The sequence below is a fragment of the Monodelphis domestica genome, chromosome 3 (genome assembly GCF_027887165.1).
Source record: "Monodelphis domestica isolate mMonDom1 chromosome 3, mMonDom1.pri, whole genome shotgun sequence".
Classification (NCBI taxonomy): Eukaryota; Metazoa; Chordata; class Mammalia; order Didelphimorphia; family Didelphidae; genus Monodelphis; species Monodelphis domestica.
The window spans coordinates 537,666,878-537,686,064 of NC_077229.1; the positions used below are offsets into that span (position 1 = coordinate 537,666,878).

Genomic DNA, 19,187 nt, shown 5'->3' on the forward strand with positions numbered 1-19,187 from the left:
GTGGCAGGTGTTGCCTCAATTAGCATCTTTGCTGATTCCCTAAGATTTTGAACTTTCTGATGACTTCATATTATCAGTAAATAAGATACTTTTATTTCCTCTTTACCTATATTTATTCCTTTCTTTTTTCATCATTGTTATTGCTATCATTTCCAGAATTATATGAAATAATAGTGGAGAGAATTAGTATTCTTGATTCACTCCCATATTTATTGGAAAATGTTCTAGTGAATTTCTATTGTAATGATGCTTGCTTTTGGCTTTAGATGCCTTGACAGTTTTGGTTTTTAATGATTATGTTGATTATTTTCTGAATGTTGCCCTATTCTTGCAGGCTTGGAATAAATACCATTTGATCCCAATGAATGATTTCTTGAATAGTTATAATCTGCTAATAAGATTTTGTTTAAAATTTTGAGTCAATGTTTATTAATGATATCTGCCTATAATTTGGTGTTTCAACTTTCCCTGGTTTAGGTATTCAGACTATAGTTACCTTATAAAAGCATTTTTGGAAAGTGTTTTCTTTCTCAACTTCTAAAGTATAGCTACTAACAGTTCAAGGTTTGATGGACTTCACCCTGAATGCAAGTCTTTCATAACTGTATAACCCTTTCTATTTGTTCCCTTGCCTTTCTAAGTTTACCTTGAGTCTACAAGTTTTTACTTAGCTCTCATTGTTTCATCAAGAATACTCAAAAATCCTCCCTCTCAATTGTGATTCCTTGGTATTTGAACTCCATTTTTGACAGCTTACAGTTCATGATATTTGAATTTTCACTTTTGGATTTCTTTCAGATGATCAGTGAATTCTTTCTATTTTCCTTTTCCTTTTCAGTTGTAATAAATTCCATTTACAATTTCTTGAAATATAGTATCTGGTCACTTCAAAAAGTGACAAAAACAAACAAACAAATTTATGGTTTCAGGTTGTCTGATAACTTATAGCTTAGCTCTCCTGGCCTTGATTTCCAAAAATTATTTATGATAGTAAATACCTTACTTTTAAAAATCTTTTGTTTCATGGAGTTACACACTTTTGGTTGATCAATTCTAATTTTCAAGAAGTCCCTTTTTTTGGAAAATGTTTACCATCTGTGCTGAGCCAATAGTTTTCCTATTTTTTCCCTCAATGGCTTTCACTTCATTCAACTTAATTTCTTCCAGGCATTCTTATAATCTTTGTGGCTAAGCCATTTTCTTCACTGAGAGTTGGCTTATAATTATCTCAGGCTTATTCCTTTTAGATGATTCTTTGCCCTAATATATCTTCACAGGGTTTGGTATTTTCTATGTATAAATATCTGTAGCTTCAGTTCTTGACTTGGAATTTAGTGTGAGGGCTAGGTGTAGCCCTCCTCTGTGCTACTGAATGAAGTGTTCAGGCTTCAGTTGCTAGGGGTCCCTGATGCTGATTTCTACATCCCTTAATGTGTCTGCACTTAGATCACTGAAAGGTTGAAGCTCTTAGATTGCCTATATCTGATCAAGATAGTGGGTCATCTGTTCACCTTGAGGGGAACTTGGTCAGAGTGCCAAGTGATCTTATTTCCCTTCTGGGGCTTAATTAATCTGGATGCTGGGTGATGTCTGTCCCCTCCCTCTGTAGGACTTCAATAATTAGGCCTTTGAATGGTCTTATGACCCCTTAGGGCTTTTTTGATTAGAATCCTTAGGGGTTCTTCTCACCCTTTGTGACTCCTCTAGTTAGTGTTGTCTTTTGTCCCCATCCCCAGTCAAGGTACCAAGTGTTCCTTCTACCTTCTCTTTCTTCTATCAAAATTCTGTTGCTTCCATTGCCCTGGGATCTCCCTAGCCAGAAAATGTTCAAGGAGTCTACCTACATTTGCGCTAGGTTTTCTAGTAGGGCTCTTCTTCTAATGTCCATGGCTTCTTGTTGTTTTTGTGTAGTTCTGGGATAGATAAAGGAGTTTTACTAATGTTTATCTTTGTATTGATTATTTTGGTTCTTCATTTAAATCACTGCTTGAGTAAAAGTGGGAGAGCTAGACTCCTTTGTGATCCATCATGCCACATCTTAGTGGGTGGACAGAGAAGAATCTGTTTTTAGACAGCCTATCAGGGACTCCTTTCTTCTACAACATACTTCCTCTATTTAAAAAATACATTTAAGAAAGGAGTCAAAGCAAAAAACAAAAAATCCTTTACTATAGTTATGTCAAATATTGTAGACCAAGCTTATATTAGGCTTAATCTAACCAGCTGCTCATGTTTTAAAAAGCAATAAGCACTCATGGACCATAAAACTCAATTAAAATATGCTTTAATAAATAGGGGTCAAAAGAATACCCCTTACAGATTATATTTCAATTTTTTAATGAGTTATCCTTTTATTTATCATTTTTATATGCACCAGAATAAAACTCTGAAGAACATTGCCCTACCAGTAAGAATTCAGCAATCCTATAATAACCAAACAGTGTAGCCTTCTGAAGGCAAAAAAGCTCAATATTATGGTATCAGCCTGAGTATACTCAGCCTGGTATTATTTATATGCAGTAATGAGGTGATAGCACCCAGCCACCCCAATGAATTGATACAAGTACTATTAACAACATATGTATGGTTGGGACCTAGGGTCACAGCAAATGTCAGAGTCAATTTGTAGTTCAGGACTGTGAAGAGAAAAATGTCAAAATCTCAGTCAAGCTCTCTCAGGTGATTAAATTGGAAGGGCCTGGTATTCTAAAAGACCAGAAACAATCCTATAGAGCAGACAGAACCTGATGGATCACTCCATCTATGAGTAGGGTATAGAATCTGATCCAAACAAAGTCCCAATACAGAAACCATGGCGAATAACACAAGTAAAAAGAAAACATTGAAAAAATAAGTACCCTAAAATGAGAAGCCTCAAAAGCACATGCACAAGGGAGTTGGCACCACAACTTGAGTAGTGCCTCATAAAGAATAAAGGCTTCTGCACAAGATCATCAAAAATACCCGGAAACTAGATTTTGGGTATAATATTCCTATATATTAAAAAAATTTTTTTCTGGAGGTGACCAGTGAATTCTATTCTCATTTTGAACGGATTCAAATAGAACTAAGCCGTTTTCTCTTGTGATTTCTTAAAATATAGCATCTGGTCTCACTTCTTCCCTATCTCTAATAATTCTTAAATTACCTCTCCTCGAATTCTTTTTATAAGTCAAATGTTTTTGATGTACATACTTTATAATTTCTTCCTTCCCCGCCCCCCCCCCCCAAGGTATTTGTCGATTTTGTCCAGGTATTTGTCTCCTGGAGACATTATTCTGTATGGTTCATTCTTATTTTCTGAGAGGCTGTAATTTGGAAAAGGTTTAGTACCTTCTATAATCTATTTATTCCTTTTCTTTCTTTACTGAAAACTCTTATTTATAATTTATCTCTCACTTCATTTTAAGAAATAAGTCCTTGTGGATACATATATGTAAACTCTACTTGCGAATTATTCTATTTTCTGTGCTCTCAAAATGACCCTGGATACATAACATTTTGAACACCAATAATTAATATTTTCCTTTGTTTATGCTATTTTTAGCCCTTTCTGAAGTAGAACCTTGTGTCAGGGTCAGGCTTTTTACTCTTAGATGGTACTGCATGGCCTTCTTTGGTTCTTATATATATATTATCTTAGATTCTGGATCCTAGCTTTCACTTCTATCAGTATCTCTGCAGCTCAGATGGCAGCAAATTTTAGGCCTACTTTTCAGCTTGTGTGAAGTACTGCATTCTTCAAGGCCTTCAGAGGTAGCTGAGGTCAGTGTTCTATAAACTCTCAGAGCTCAAAGAACACTGCAGGCTGCTGTGTTTCCTGTTTGAGATTTGTTGGCTCTCATTCCCACCACAGCTGAAATCTGAGTGCTCCAACTTCCAGCTCCCTGGTAAACAATGTTATTCCAGTTGTCCTTAGAATGTTTTTGGTCCATCCATGATAGAAGAATTCTGCGTTCTGTTCTTGCCCCAATTTTTCAAAATAGATCCCTTCTTAGCATTAGTAAGATTCTGGACTGGACTGCCAAGGGTTGGATGAAAGCACTTACTGTGGTTTTTTGATGAATTTTTTTCCTAGTAAAATTCAGTCTGGTGCTTTTATCTTTGCTGGAGTTCCTCTGTGATATCTAGCCTGCTGTTTTTCTTTTTTTATATTGGGCCATCTTAACTAGAAATGTCTTCTCCTGTCTTCTTAAACCATGTTTTATGAGATCCCTAACATACTCATAGATGAGTAACATTTATCTCCAATTTCGTATTCTCATTGCTTTTTATAAGATAAAAACTTCTCTGTAGAGATTTAAAATAAATAGTATTTGGAATGTATCCCAAATATGATAAAAGAATGCTATAAAAATGGCATTCATCTATAATTCTTAGTTTTTATTTTTGAGGTACAATGTTGCAGAGATATTTATTCCCCAATTCTTAATACCTAGTTAAAAACAAATTAAAATTGTACTGCAAAAAAGAATTATATTGCAAAAATTGTGCTGGGCAAGAACTTCAAAGAGTTGGGTTAAACTGCCAGGGCTTATTTTTCTAACATCTGGAAAGAATAAGAAATATTTCATAAAAGTTTAATCAGAGCATATGAGAAATTACTTTCACAATCTTTACATGTACATACATGCATAATATACACAGTGAAATTATTTAATAAAAATTCATTTATTTAATTGCCAATGATGGCAAAATAGATTATTTGGGGAAAGGATAAATTATCACCGTGTACAAATATAATGGATGAAGAAATTGCATATAGTATAAAAAGGATCCTTTGAAAGTATCTAAAAAAGTAAAGGCAGAATGGCGTGAGCTGAAAATATGTTTTAAAGCAAACCCAAAAAGTACTGTAATTATTTTAAAAAACATAAACACCAATCCTATAAAAGTAAAATATTCCCTGACTCATCAAACACTTTATTGCAGAATGGAAAGTAGAAGGAAAGGAAGAGAGCATAAAAAACATCTGCATGGGAAGCAGTAGCATGTTCACCTATAGTGCTATGCAAGATGATTCTAGAAATGGTTCTGAATTACAGAGAAGCAAAATGTACCCATTTGCAATTGTGTTTTCAGATACTGAGAAAATAAAGACAGAAAAATAAAAAATAGCATCTTGATGTTCATGGTACAATTTATGATATACCAAGATATGATATATACTGAAATATGGCTTTGAAAAGCCATGTTACATATGGTTATGTGAATCACTATCAGCATGAAAAAGTTGAAGTTTTATAAAATGTTCATGAAAATGTCATTTTTCATGTGTCTTATGAATAAGTCCTGAGATCATACACAAATCCGATTTTTTAAAAATATGGGGGGAAAATTTCATTCTGAAATGAAATGAAAAATAAGCAACAGTATTAGATAATAGTAATTTCAGACATGAATTCAGAGCTAAGAGGAACTTTTATCACTAGTTATCAACTGGCTATATCCTCTTTTAAAAAAATACTCAATTTAAACAAGTACATTAAATGTCTCAGCAAATAAACCTTCTTTTACAAATTTAGTGCTATCAAATTGTTATAAATGTATTTGTCTAGAGATGCTCATTTTTGACAACTATGACATTTGAAGTTAGATTGCTATTTAATAAAATTACATTTGTTCTTTTTTCTATTTGGAATACCAGTTAAATTTAAAAAATCTGCAGAATTCATTGAAACTGTTCAATCAGAAGATTTCTTCTTTGATATTAAGCTAAAGAAAAAGTCTCTATATCCCAGACAATGTTCTTTCAAGTGGTCCTAGGTGGCAAGTGTTGTTTATACATGCCTGCTATAGCTTTGGCAGCACTGTAGATCATTTGTCGGCGAGACATGCCAGTGAAAGCAACATGCCAATCAGTCCGGCTGACATGTACCAAGCTCTTCTCAAGTACTTCACCCACAGTTACCAAAAGGCCTGACCACCTTAAATTATAATCCTTGGGAGTAAGACATTGAGCCTGTGGAATAAAAAGATTAGCTGTTACTGTCCATGTAATTTTAAGAGAAGTTTATAATATGCAAATAGGTGAATCTACTTCAATCTCACAGCCATAAATGATTATTAGAAATCTTCAAAAGATATTGCTACATTATCTATGAAATGAATTTGTAAGACTAAGAAACAAACAAAACAAGCAGAACCTCTTGTTTAAAATCCTTTAGTAATAAACAATTTGAATCTCAAGTTTAAGGGCTCCTATAGGAAAATACTACAATCTAACTCTAAAAAGGACACACTGAATCTGTGTGATAGTTGTTTTAAAAAACTTAACTGCACAAGGAGGTATAAGGAATTAACAAATATAAAAGGCTAAGTAGTCAAAGGATATGAACAAATGGCTCTCAAAAGAATTGTAAACTAAATAAAAAGCTGCTCCAAATTACTACTAATAAAAGAAATTCAATGAACAATCAAATCAATATCAAAGATTCATCTCACCCTGGGTAAACTGGCAAAGATGGGAGCAGTCAATATTGGAATGACTTGTGGAAACTACATATAGGAACCATAAACAGCAATTTGTAGAAAGAATTTTGGAATAAATTATGCTAAGAAAGAGACTAAAGTGTTCATCTTTGACCCAGAATTTCCACTGCTAAGCATATACCCACAAAAGGGAAAAGACAGCTTTTTAATTTTACCCTTCACCCCATTTCCTATTTTATTTTTTTAAAGTACCTGCTGTACATATTCCAAAGGCACTGGTGTAGCTTGTGTAAAAGTTTCTAGATGAATGCCATGGACAGGATCTTCAACTATCAAACAGCCAATGTCAAACCACCTGCAATGCAATGTATGTTCAGAATTATACATTTTAAAAGCAGATCAATAAGAAATTAAATCTATTGTAAGTTGTAACATAAGAAATAGATTAGATATTGATACAAGGAAGATAAAGCAAAAAGTTATTTTAAGCATTAGAAAACTAATGCGTAGTTCTGATCTAGTCTCAAGAAAATAAATAATAATACTAACTTCACTGTTTAAAATCTAATTATGTAACATTCAAAACTTAAATGGACCCGATTTCACTTTTTGGGTACCTACCAGTATGTAGGTTATAAACTATCCATGCTATCTTATTGGTCTAAGTCTTGGCTTTTAAAAATTTTCAGTACAGTGAAGATGTTGGGGTCTTCCACTAGAAAAGACTCCAACTTTGCAAGGTCCATGTGGTTGCTTATACCCCAGTAGCTCACTTTCTTTTGTGATTACATGTTTCTTCAGTGACATCTTTTATGCTTCTCCTCAGTTGTTGTCTGATAATATGCTCTATATTAACTCACAAGAGTAAAGGACAGATTAGATTCTTCAAGAACCAGTATATTCTGACACCCAGACATAAAGTCAGTGAAATTATACTGATGTTAAAAATGTAAAGTTTTTGTTTCAGAGAGAAACTTGGAATCTTTTAACATGTAATTGCTTAAAAAAAGCACAAAACCAAAGGACATTTTCTTTTGTTCTCCTGAAACAGAAAATGATTATTTTGTCTCTTTGTTAAGAAAAATATCCAGAGTGAAAATAAAAACTGTATATTAATCTATGTCAATTATCTCAAAAAGAACCTAAAGATTATTGATTGAAATCAGAAAAGGATTGGTATTTCTAAAGATTAGAGACTGCTGAATTCTAGCCTGGGAAGAAAATCCTCTAATTTATTAGAAAAAAAAAAGAGGCTTCCTCAGATAAATAGGATAATTTATGGAATCATTCTTTATTACAGACCATTAACAGAATCCAGGGTGAGACTATATTATCTTTAGATGTATATCATTATAAAATATCATACTTCCCATAAGTGGCTTGTCCAAAATCTAAAATTTACTATGACTCTACTCTTGGTTTTAAAAAAAAGATAAAATGATAATTTACTTACCTTGTAAGTAAATTGAAAAATATGAAAAAATTATTCAGAAGTACTTTCTAGAGTAATATTATACAATTATCTTTCAATGTCCACATATTTTTCTTTTCAAAGAAATCTCAATTTCGGTTCACATTTGGACCAACATCTCAGAAGCGGTAAAAACAACTGATTAATATATTGAAAAAAACCTGAAAATGTGTATTGTGTTAACATCTGTAGACTTCCTGTCTCCACAAAAGAGTGGATTGGGGATTTCTTTTCATATTTCTTTATTCAAGTTATCCCTAATCTTTATAATATTTTTATCTTCACTTGTGGTTGTTCTTTCCATTTACATTTTTATGTATACTGTTTTCTTGGATCTGCACTCTACTCTGCATCATTTCATTTAGATCTTTTTATGCTTCTCTGTTTTCATTACAAACATCATTTCTTATCACATAGGATTATTCTTTTACAGTTACTTATCACAATTAGGTTAGCCAATACCCCCAATCAATGCACCAATTCTTTGCTATTACAAGAAGTTGCTATAAATATTTTTGGTATATATGAGGGTTTTCTTCTTATTGATGGCTTCCTTGGAGTACAAGCTCAATAATGAAGTCTATGGTTCAAAAAGTATGGACATTTTAGTAACTTAATTTGCATAATTCCAAATTGATTTCCAAAATGATTGTAATATTTCATAGCTTTACCAACAATGTATTAGTGGGCCTGCCGTTCTACATCTCCTCCAAAATTAGTTATCATTTTTTTTTGCACTGATAGGACTCTATGCTCCCCCCCCCCCCCAGCATAGGGGACATAGATTGTTATGGATGTGGGCTCCCCAGTGGTGGAACTACTCTTTTTTGGCTGGGGATGAAGATCCACGGCTTTCCACTTTACTCCTTGGTGGCCATGTACATCATGAGGTCTACTATGTGGTGGCTGTAACTGTACTCATTGTCATACCAAGAAATGAGCTTGACAAAATGGTCGTTGAGCGCAATGCCAGCGCCAGCATCGAAGATAGAAGAGTGAGTGTCACTGTTAAAGTCACAGGATACAACCTGGTCCTCTGTGTAGCCCAAGATGCCCTTTAAGGATCCTTCTGATGCTTGCTTCACCACCTTCTTGATGTCATCGTATTTGGCAGCTTTCTCCAGGTGGCAAGTCAGATCTACCACAGACACATTGGGAGTAGGAACACGGAAGGCCATGCCTGTGAGCTTCCCATTCAGCTCTGGTATGACCTTGCCCACAGCCTTGGCTGCATTGGTGGAAGCAGGGATGATATTTTGGGCAGCCCCATGCCCATCACGCCACAGCTTGCCAGAGGGGCCATCTCCTGTCTTCTGGGTAGCAGTAATGGCATGGACTGTGGTCATGAGTCCTTCCACAATGCCGAAGTTGTCATGAATGACCTTGGCCAGGGGGGCCAAGCAGTTGGTAGTGAAGGAGGCATTACTGATGATCTTGAGGGAGTTATCGTATTTCTCTTTGTTCATCCCCATCACGAACATTGGGGCATCAGCAGAGAGGGCAGAGATAATGACATGCTTGGCTCCACACTTCAAGTGAGCCCTGGCCTTTTCCATGGCGGTAAAGATGCCAGTGGACTCCACGACGTACTCGAGTCCAGCATCTCCCCATTTAATGTTGGCGGGATCCCTCTCCTGGAAGATGATAATGGGTTTTCCATTGATCATCAGTTTTCCATTCTCTGCCTTTCCAGTGCCCTTGAAGTTGCCATGGGTGGAATCATACTGGAACATGTAAACCATGTAGGCGTGGTCAATGAAGGGGTCATTGATGGCCACTACTCCACTGGAGTTGAATGCTGCCCTGGTCACCAGGCGTCCAGTACAGCCAAATCCATTGACTCCGACCTTCACCATCTTGTCTAAGGGATGCAACTGCAGCAGAGGATCCTGGCAGCGAGCTTGGGAGAAGAGCTGAGCACCAGTTATTTTTTTTTTGTTAGTCACCTTCGCTAATTTGTCTTGCATTTCTTTCATTGATTTGGAGCATTTTTTTTTTCATATGGTTGTGAATACTTTGTGATTCTTCTGTTTGCTCATATCCTTTGGCCATTTATCTCCTGGGGAACTGGTGAAGAGACTATTTATTTAGGAGGAATCTATCTCTTTAATTTTTGTTTATATGCCTTAGAAATCAAGCTCTTATCAGAGAAATTTGATATAAAGATTTTTCCCACAGTCGACCACTTCTCTTTTTATCCTAGGTATATTAGTTTTGACTGAAAAAGTTTTTCAGTTTCAAAGTTATCTATTTTCTCCTCTCTAATTCCAATAGGTTTTTTTTTAAATAATGCATGTTACTGGCATTTTGTTTTTACAATGCTTATGTTTTCCCTTCTGTTCTTCCAGAAAGCCATCACTTATGACAAATTTTTTAAAGGAAGAAAAATTTAACAAGATGAAAAACACTTCATTCAAAATAAACATTAAAGGGGGCAGCTAGGTGGCTCAGTGGATTGAGAGTCAGGCCTAGCGACAGGCGGTCCTAGATTCAAATCTGACCGCAAATACATCCTAGCTGTGTGATCCTGGGCAAGATACTTAACCCCCATTGCCTAGCCCTTACCACTCTTCTGCCTTGTGTGAATCACTTGGAACTAATACATGGTATTGATTCCAAGACAGAAGGTAAGTGTTTAAAAAAATTTTTTTTTAAATACACACACACACACACTACATTTAATGTTCCATATCTATAGACACCAAAGGAGAGGAGGGGAGATCGCCTTATATGTCTTAATTGGGAGGAAGTTTGCTCTTTTTTATTACACAATGTTCAGGTTTTATGATTTTATGGTTATTCTTTCCACTTACACTCATAAAATTATTTTGTATATTATGCTCCTTACTAAACTTACTTAATTGTGAATCTGTTTGTACATTTCCATCCTTCTTCACATTCATTATGTTTGTCATTTATACTACTACATAGTAACATTTCATTATATTCTAATACCATAGGTAGTTAGCCATTCCCAACAGATGGGGATCTTCAGTGTTTCTTTGTTACTACAAAAAGTGTTGCTATAAATAAATACTTAGTGTATATAGAGCCTGCCTTTCTTTTTGTCACTGACCACTTTTGAGTATATCTAAAAGTGCAATATATGTTTAGTGTCTACTTGACTTTATACAACTCCAACATTGTTATTTTCATCTTTTGTCATATTTGTCATATGCAGGGTATGAGATGAAATCTCAAGTTTTTATTCCATTTTTCTTATTGTTAGCTTTTTGGAGCATCATTAATAAAAGTATTCGTAATTTGTAATTTCTTAAAGAACTATTTATTCATGACTATCAAGAAATGTATTTTGTTCTTATATATTTACTTTCTGTCAAGACTTTATCAGAGAAATTTGATAGAAAACATCTTCACCTTCCTAATCACTTTCCTTGTTATTCTATAAGTATTCATTTTGTTTGTGCAAAGGCTTTTCAACTTTATGTAATCAAAATTACCTATTTTATTTTTTGTAACTGCCTCTGTTCCTTGCTTGCTTGGGAATCTATTTACCCATAACTGCAAACATATATATTTATATGATGTTACTTTCCTATTTTTTTCTAGGTAGTCTTTAATATTAATGTCAACTTATTGTGGAAAATGGAATAAGTTACTGACTAGTCTAGGTCTTACTTCTGTCAGACTTTTTCTAGATGCTCTTTTCTTGAAATGCTGTTTCTTAAGTAACTTATGTTTTATGCTTTACTGAACACTAGATTATTGTGTTCAATTGCTTCTTTGTCATGTATTTTTCAAATTTTTTTCACTGTTGCTATATAACATAGCTTGAAGTATAGAAGTGTTATTTCCTCTTTATTTCTACCTTTATCATATTAACCTTGATATTTCATTCTTTCAAATAAGTTTTGTCATTTTGTCAAGTAATTTTGGATGTAATGACTAAGCCCAGACACTGAAATATGAAGAAATTCTTGGGCTTTTGTTCAGTTGTCTGGGTGGTTCAATTTAAGTTGTATTCTCAACTCTTTCTGTCCCCTCCTTCTACAATCTCTAAAATGTAGTTCACTTCATCCCTTGTAGTGATTTTGACAGGTTCCAATCTTCTGTTATCAATTCTACAGGTAGGGGGTTTCTTACAAAGACTCATGCACTTTGGTTCCCTTGCTGTTCCTCCTGCTGTGATAATGCTGGAGACTGCATGGATACTGAGAAGATAAGGCAATGAAATGGTTTCATCTATTGCTCTGTTCCAGTCAGTTTTCTTGTAATGTCCTGGCCAAGATGGAGGAACTTAAGAGTCGTTTTTCTTTGGTTTTATCATTATTCTTTTTGTTGCATTTTCATATTTAGTTGACATGATTTGAGGAAGGGAGAGTAGGAAGGAATTTCTTAGTTATAAAATCCTTAGTGTAGCCATCATATTCCTTACCTCAAAAAAACTCTACACTTAAGTATACCACTGTAACCAAATTCAATGGCCTTTTCTCAATGCTCAGGCTTCTTGAACTCTCTGTGTCCTTTAACACTGATAATCACTATTTCCTTCTGGATGTATCTCCCGAGGTTTTTGTGACAATGTTCTCTCCCAGCTCTCTTCCTACTTGTCTGACTTTACCTTCTTAGTGACCTTTGCTGGACTTTAAATTTAGATATGCCAACTAACGCCTGTTATGTCCTGAAGCCTCTTTTCTCTTAATATTATCTTATTTATTGATGTAATCAGTTCCCATGTATTTGATCACCATCTCTAAGCAGATGATCCCCAGAGTTTACTCCTAAACTCCAGGCATACATTACCAACTACATTTTGGATATTTTAAACTAAATGTTCTTTAGGTATCTCATTCTCCACAATAGAATTCATTACCTTTTTTCACTATCATCATTCTTGCCAACTTGCCTATTGCTGCCAAGGGTATTACCTAGTTACTCAGGCTGGCAACCTTAATTTCATTCTAAACTCCTCACCTTCAAACATCTCTTGTACATGTCTTCTTGTGTCCAATCACACATGCAACACAACATTAAAGACTGGCATAATCTCTTGCCAGGACTATTTCAATAATCTTCTAATTAATCTGTACCTCAAATATCTCCCCATTCCTATTAATCTTCCACTCAGCTGTCAAATTGATTTTTCTAATGCATGTTGCCTACCCATTCCAGCTGACTCAATAAATTCCAATGGCTCCCAATTACCTCCAAGAGAAAATATAAAGTCCCAATCACCTCTTGAATACTGCTCTGTTTAGCATTTAAGACAGTTTGCAAGCTAGCTGGCCCCCTCTTTTTCAGTCTACATCACTCCCCTTACAATTTAACTTCAAAATTTACTTGCTGTTCCTTGTACACAGCACTTCACTATCCAGCTCCATGTTTTTTTTCCATTGGTTGTCTCCCGTATCTGGAATTCTTTCCCTCCTCACCTGTAAATTTTACATTACTGGCTTCCTTTAAGACTCAGCTCAAGGGGGCAGTTGGGTAGCTCAGTGGATTGTGAGCCAGGCCTAGAGACAGGAGGTCCTAGGTTCAAATCTGGCCTCAGACACTTCCTAGCTGGGTGACCCTGGGCAAGTCACTTGACCCCCATTGCTTAGCCCTTACCACTCTTCTGCCTTGGAGCCAATACACAGTATTGACTCCAAGACGGAAGGTACGATTTATTATTAAAAAAAAAAAAGACTCAGCTCAAAATCTGGATCTACATCCAAAAATTACTAAATTGTGCATACTTTTTGATCCTGCAATGTCAGTAATAATAATGATGATGATGATAATTATAGCCAACATTTATTTAGTACATACCACACACTGTATTAAAGTGCTTTACAAAGTCATTTGATCACAAAAACCTTGGAATGTAGGTGCTAATATCCCCATTTTACAGATGAGGAAACTCCAGGGTACATAGCTAATAAGCCATGAGGCAAAATATGAACTTGGGTCTTTCTTCCTACAAACTTGGCACACAATTCACTAGGCAATCTGACTGCTCTTTTTCAATTCATTTTAAAACATGTAGAACTTCAAAATGACTGCAATAGTCCTAGACCACTGGTCTTTGCGGGAATTCTCAAGAGAGAAGCACACTTAGCACCATTCTCAAGAGATTTTCCCATTCAACTCAAGTATCTAGGGAAAGAAAAAGTCGCTTCTTAAAGATTAGGGGATCTCATGCTGTAGATTTTAAAAAATAGTTTAGATTAGCCTAGTAATTCAAATTTAGAGTAACAGATACAAAAACATAATGCACCACAACAATATATTTTTTCATATATCTGGGATTGCATATTTTTGGTCATCTCCCATTACTTTGAATAATTATGATTTTTTTCTAGTAGTTATTTTCAAATTAGCACATCATTTAAAAAATAAAGTTAAACTATAATTCAAATATTAACTAATGTAGTTGAAGACATAATAGACTTCTGCTTCTTATCTGATTTTGTTAAGTTACTATTATCGGGTATATATAACCATTGGAAATAGATTTACTCCAATTCCAACCACTAACTTGTCTTAAGGATAGAAAACTAATAATTTCATCAATGGAAATAATACAAAGGCAATCTTGATCACTGACCCTCACAAATATTTTCGTTTATTCTCTAAACTAGTATCCAAAATTGGATATATTTAATGCATGCCATGTAGCTCTAATACACAATCTATCAAGATATAGCACAATAAAGCCTCTTACTTGTCAGGTAGTAATTCAGCAATAAAGTTTTCTACAGACACAGCAGGTTGTTTCTCATGAATCACACCAGTTCGACGCAAGTTGTCTATCCGTTCTTGGGCCCCCTGAAAAACAACAGTGCAAGAGTTGGAGAATATCCTTTATTCCATTTAAATGGTTGCCTGAACAGAGTCAAACAACACAATTACCTCGAAAAACCTGGAAAACAACTAATGATCAAGAAATCCAACTAGAGTAACTTCTTCCCCTGCACAAAACAGCAAAGAATCCATCAATCACCTTCTAAAAGGAAGCCCAAAAGGAAAAGTCTAAGAAATGCACACACATAATCCAGAGCTCCTAAAGCAAAGAAAAATTTCTGAAAACATCAAGAAGTATCAATTCAAATTTTAAGAAGTCACCATCAAGATTGCTCAAGACTTGGCAACTTAAAAAAGCAAAAGACAAGAGCTAACAACCAAGAATAATTTAGTTATTAATATATATTCATATAAATCTTAATTCTAGATTAGCAAACATCTGAATGAGGACAGAGAATGGTATTAGTTGTACCTCTCCCTATTGAAAATCCTAGCAAACCACAATGATCTAGGGTTATTGCAATCAACCAAGAGCTACAAGATACACCTTCTAAAATATACTTACAGATCCAAACCCCTGCAAAGCTGGAAATAATCTCAGGGGAAATAATTGACCTTTAAAGGAAGAAGATGTTTGATAATTTCTGAACAAGAGGAGAGCGATAGGAGCTCTGAAATACAAAGAGAAAATCCCCGAGAAACAAGTTTTAATTGAGTAAATGGAAGAGGCTATCCATGATATAGGGGAGGAAGTAACTATCTTTTTAGACCTTTAATGTCTTCAAAAATTAACAAGGGAATTAAATAAGAAATGCAGATTTCCTAGGGCTGTATTTTGTTCAATTCTGAGTATTTAAAGAAGGGGAAAAAGTGTGGGTAAAAAGAATACATTATATAGAAAGAAGGAAAAAGAAGATGTAACTTCTATTTCTCATAACAGAGATGAGTGACAAAACCATGCAAACATGAAGGAAGGGAGAGGGGGGAAAGCTGTTGGATAAGAACTCTATTATTATCTTAAAGACAAAGGAGAGTTCAACATTTTATATTTATAAGCAGTTTAATGCAAAATATATCACTTTCTGGAGGAATTCCAGGGGAACTGGAATGAACTCCAGGAATTGATGCAGAGTGAGAGGAGCAGAACCAGGAGGACATTGTACACAGAGACCAATACACTATGGTACAATCGAAGGTAATGGACTTCTCCATTAGGGGCAATGCAGTGATCCTGAACAACTTGGAGGGATTTACAAGAACACTATCCACATTCAGAGGAAAAACTGTGGGAGTAGAAACACAGAAGAAAAACAACTGCTTGAATACATGGATCGAAGGGATATGGTTGGGGATGTAGACTCAATGAACATCCTAGTGCAAATACCAACAATATGGAAATAGGTTCTGATCAAGGACACAAGTAATACCCAATGAAACTGTGCATGGGCTGTGGGGAGGGTGGGTGGAGGGGATGGAGGGAAATAATGTATTATTGTAACCAAGGAATAATGTTCTAAATTGCCTAAATAAACTAATTCAAATGGGGAAAAAAATACATTACTTTCAAGAGGGAGGCGAGGGAGCAGCTGGGTAGCTCAGTGGATTGAGAGCCAGGTGGTCCTGGGTTCAAGTCTGACCTCAGACACTTCCTAGCTATGTGACTCTGGGCAAGTCACTTAACCCCCATTGCTTAGCCCTTACTACTCTTTTGCCTTGGAACCAATACCCAGTATTGATTCTAAAACGGTAGGTAAGGGTTTAAAAAAAAGAGGGAGGTAAGATTGAGAGGGTGGAGTTGTTAAAATGGAGAAAAAAAGAGTCAGAAGATAAACAAACTTTCAAGTCCTGAAGGATTAAAAGGAAGAAAAAGAAAATAACTAGAATCAATTGGAAAACTGAAGAACCCATGATGGTATATGAAAGTAATAAAATATTATTTTGTGGCAAGAAATGATAAGGTGATTTCTGAGAATCCTGGGTAACATGACTTGATAGAGGGAAGGGAGCACAACCAAAAGAACAACTTATAGGACAGCTTACCATTAAAAAAAAAAAACCAACTGAAAGAATTTAAAACTGACCAACCAATCATGGTCATATGTTGAAGCATGTTGACCACCTCCTCAGAGGTGATGGGTCAAGGTCCAGAAAGAAGCAATTTTAGACATGGCCAGTGTGTGGATTTCTTTAACTTGAACAATGTTACAACCCTTGCCCCTACTTCTCCAGATTTTTAATAAAAAGGACGATTAGGAAGGCGACATTAAGAAAAAAAGAGGTCCACTGAAAAAATGTTTTAATACATAGAAGAGAAAAAAAGGAAGTTTACAAGGAAGGAGAGAGAAATGGGGCAATTTTGAAACTAACATGTGGAATTACGTGAACTTTTATTTAAAAAAAAAAAGGAAGTAGTACGCAATGGAGATTTGCAGTCTTCTAAACTTTTTATGTCCTTTAATGTATATGAAAATGCTTTGTGTGGGCACATATATGTGTATTTAAGTAGAGAATTAAAAAAACAAAACAAAACATAGATTTTTCAAAAAGGACTAAAAACTTCAAATCGTACCATGATTGATTACAAAATTTTAAATTGAAATAGAAAGGTAAACAATGCTATAAAAGTTTTAGGCAAAAACCTATCATCTCTAAGGTAAAAGAAGAAAAAAGTTGTGGCTTTATTGTCTCAATAATTTTAAAAATTCTTACCCTCTGTCTTAGTGTCAATTTTAAAACAGAAGAGCAGCTAGGCAATTGGAGTTAAGTGATTTGCCCAGGTTCACAAAGCTAAAAAGTGTTCTAAGGCCAAATTTGAACCCAGGTCCTCTTGATTCTAGACCTGGTGCTCTATCCATTGTACTACCTTGCTGTCTCTGACTCAATTAAATTTGAAGGCTTAAACAAGACTTTATCTGGAATAGTTATTTATGTACAAATGAACAAAAAATAATGATCAAAATTGAAGTTTACATGGCATGTATAAGTTTGCAAAACACTTTACAAATGTATCTCATTTGATCTATAAACCATACATGAAATTATAGAATTCTTAGAGGAGAGAATAGGATGTTTGACACAGCTAACTCAAAAATTATTTAAAAAAAACCCCAATATATTATATAGCAGAATAAAAGTCTAATGCCAGCAAACTCATAAGAGATTTCTTTTACATCAGTGCTTACAGAAGCAAGATTTGAGTGATGGATAGATTATCCATCTAAAATACCTTGGATTGGGTTTTCTTTCTCAATATAACTAATATGGAAATAGTTTCCACAACCACACATGTATAACCTATATCAAATTGCTTTCCTTTTTAATGAGGGGAACAGGAAGGGAGAAAGAGAATTTGGAGCTCAAAATTTTATTTAAAATGTTAAAAACTGTCTTTACATGTTGTTTACAAGGAAAAAATAAAATATTTTTAAAAAGGAAAAATGAATTCTGTAATAATCAAGTTGACATTTTCTATTTAGATATTTAGATAGAAAAAGGAGACAGCAAAATACAAGTAAAATGATTAATGGACTGGTATAGTAGCAAAATGGACAAAAATGTTTTTTAGATTTTTTTATATATGTCCTTCTATGCTTATACTTTGTAGGATTTTTAGCACGAGTGCTATGTTAGTCAAAACCTTTATCTCCATCTATTGTGATGACATGTAGCTTTTAAATATAATTATGTTGATTGTTTCTCTAATGTTTGACCATACTTGCCTCCTTGGTATAATTTAACTTAGTCAGTCAAAATGACTGATTTCTTGGCTAAATTGCTATAGTCTATGTGGTAAGATTTTGTTTAAAAATTTCTACTCCATAATCTTTAATGTTATTAGCCATACATTTTCCATCTGTGTTTTATCTTTCCCTGGTAGAGGTATTTGGACTGTATTTGTCTCAAAAAATTATTCTGGAAGGGTGCTCTCTTTTTTCAAATTTTGAGAACACTCCCTGAAACAGATTTACAACTAATTGTCCTCAAGCAGATTCTCATTTCTTCTCTTTCCCTTCAATTAGTCATGTAGATTAGTTTTTAAAATGTTGAAGTCCAAGGTCCCCATCTCCCTTCATAGAATATCTCTCTTAAACAGAAGGCTCATTTATTGCTGTAATTCCCACCCATGGCCAAAGCAAACTTGTTTCTTCCTTTCTTCTCCATTACCTGCTATACTTCAGGCTCCAAAGAAGTGCCTCTTCGTTGTTAGGTCTTGATTTGATGTGAGCACATCATATACTGCCCCCTTTCCCCTCCAGTTCCCCTCCACCTTCTCATTCTGCAATATCTCCAAGAAATAATGATTTCTATGTAGTAAGAGTGGCATCAGCTTCTGTCTATAAAGCCCCAACACTCACCTCTCTATATGACTTCTGTCTTTACTTCTCTTTTTCTCTCACTGGTCCCTCTGCTGCCATTTTGTTGCTATTGTTTTGGTTGTCCCTGGCTATAGTATTTCTGCCATTAAGAATTAAATCACTTCTGCAGGTCTGGTTTTCTTTTTAATATTATAATTACCTTTTTTAGTATTTAATGCCCA

General features: G+C 34.8%; 2 protein-coding genes across 5 annotated transcripts in view; both read right to left on the reverse strand.

Annotated features, from left to right (window-relative positions):
* Positions 1 to 2,268: 2,268 nt before the first annotated feature.
* PRRC1 (proline rich coiled-coil 1) overlaps positions 2,269 to 19,187 on the reverse strand; it is a 53,739-nt gene continuing 36,820 nt past the window's right edge. For all 4 annotated transcript variants that reach the window (XM_001370325.5, XM_056825047.1, XM_016431370.2 and 1 more), the window contains exons 7-9: positions 14,571 to 14,674; positions 6,685 to 6,787; positions 2,269 to 5,962 (exon numbers count right to left, since the gene is read on the reverse strand). In XM_001370325.5, coding sequence (XP_001370362.1) covers positions 5,753 to 5,962; positions 6,685 to 6,787; positions 14,571 to 14,674 — 417 coding nt within the window. In that variant the 3' untranslated portion in view covers positions 2,269 to 5,752. The remainder of the gene's footprint in view (positions 5,963 to 6,684; positions 6,788 to 14,570; positions 14,675 to 19,187) is intronic.
* LOC100013473 (glyceraldehyde-3-phosphate dehydrogenase-like) lies at positions 8,658 to 10,331 on the reverse strand. The gene has a single exon (XM_016431372.2). The coding sequence runs from the start codon at positions 9,877 to 9,879 to the stop codon at positions 8,764 to 8,766; it is 1,116 nt and encodes a 371-aa protein (XP_016286858.2). The 5' UTR covers positions 9,880 to 10,331; the 3' UTR covers positions 8,658 to 8,763.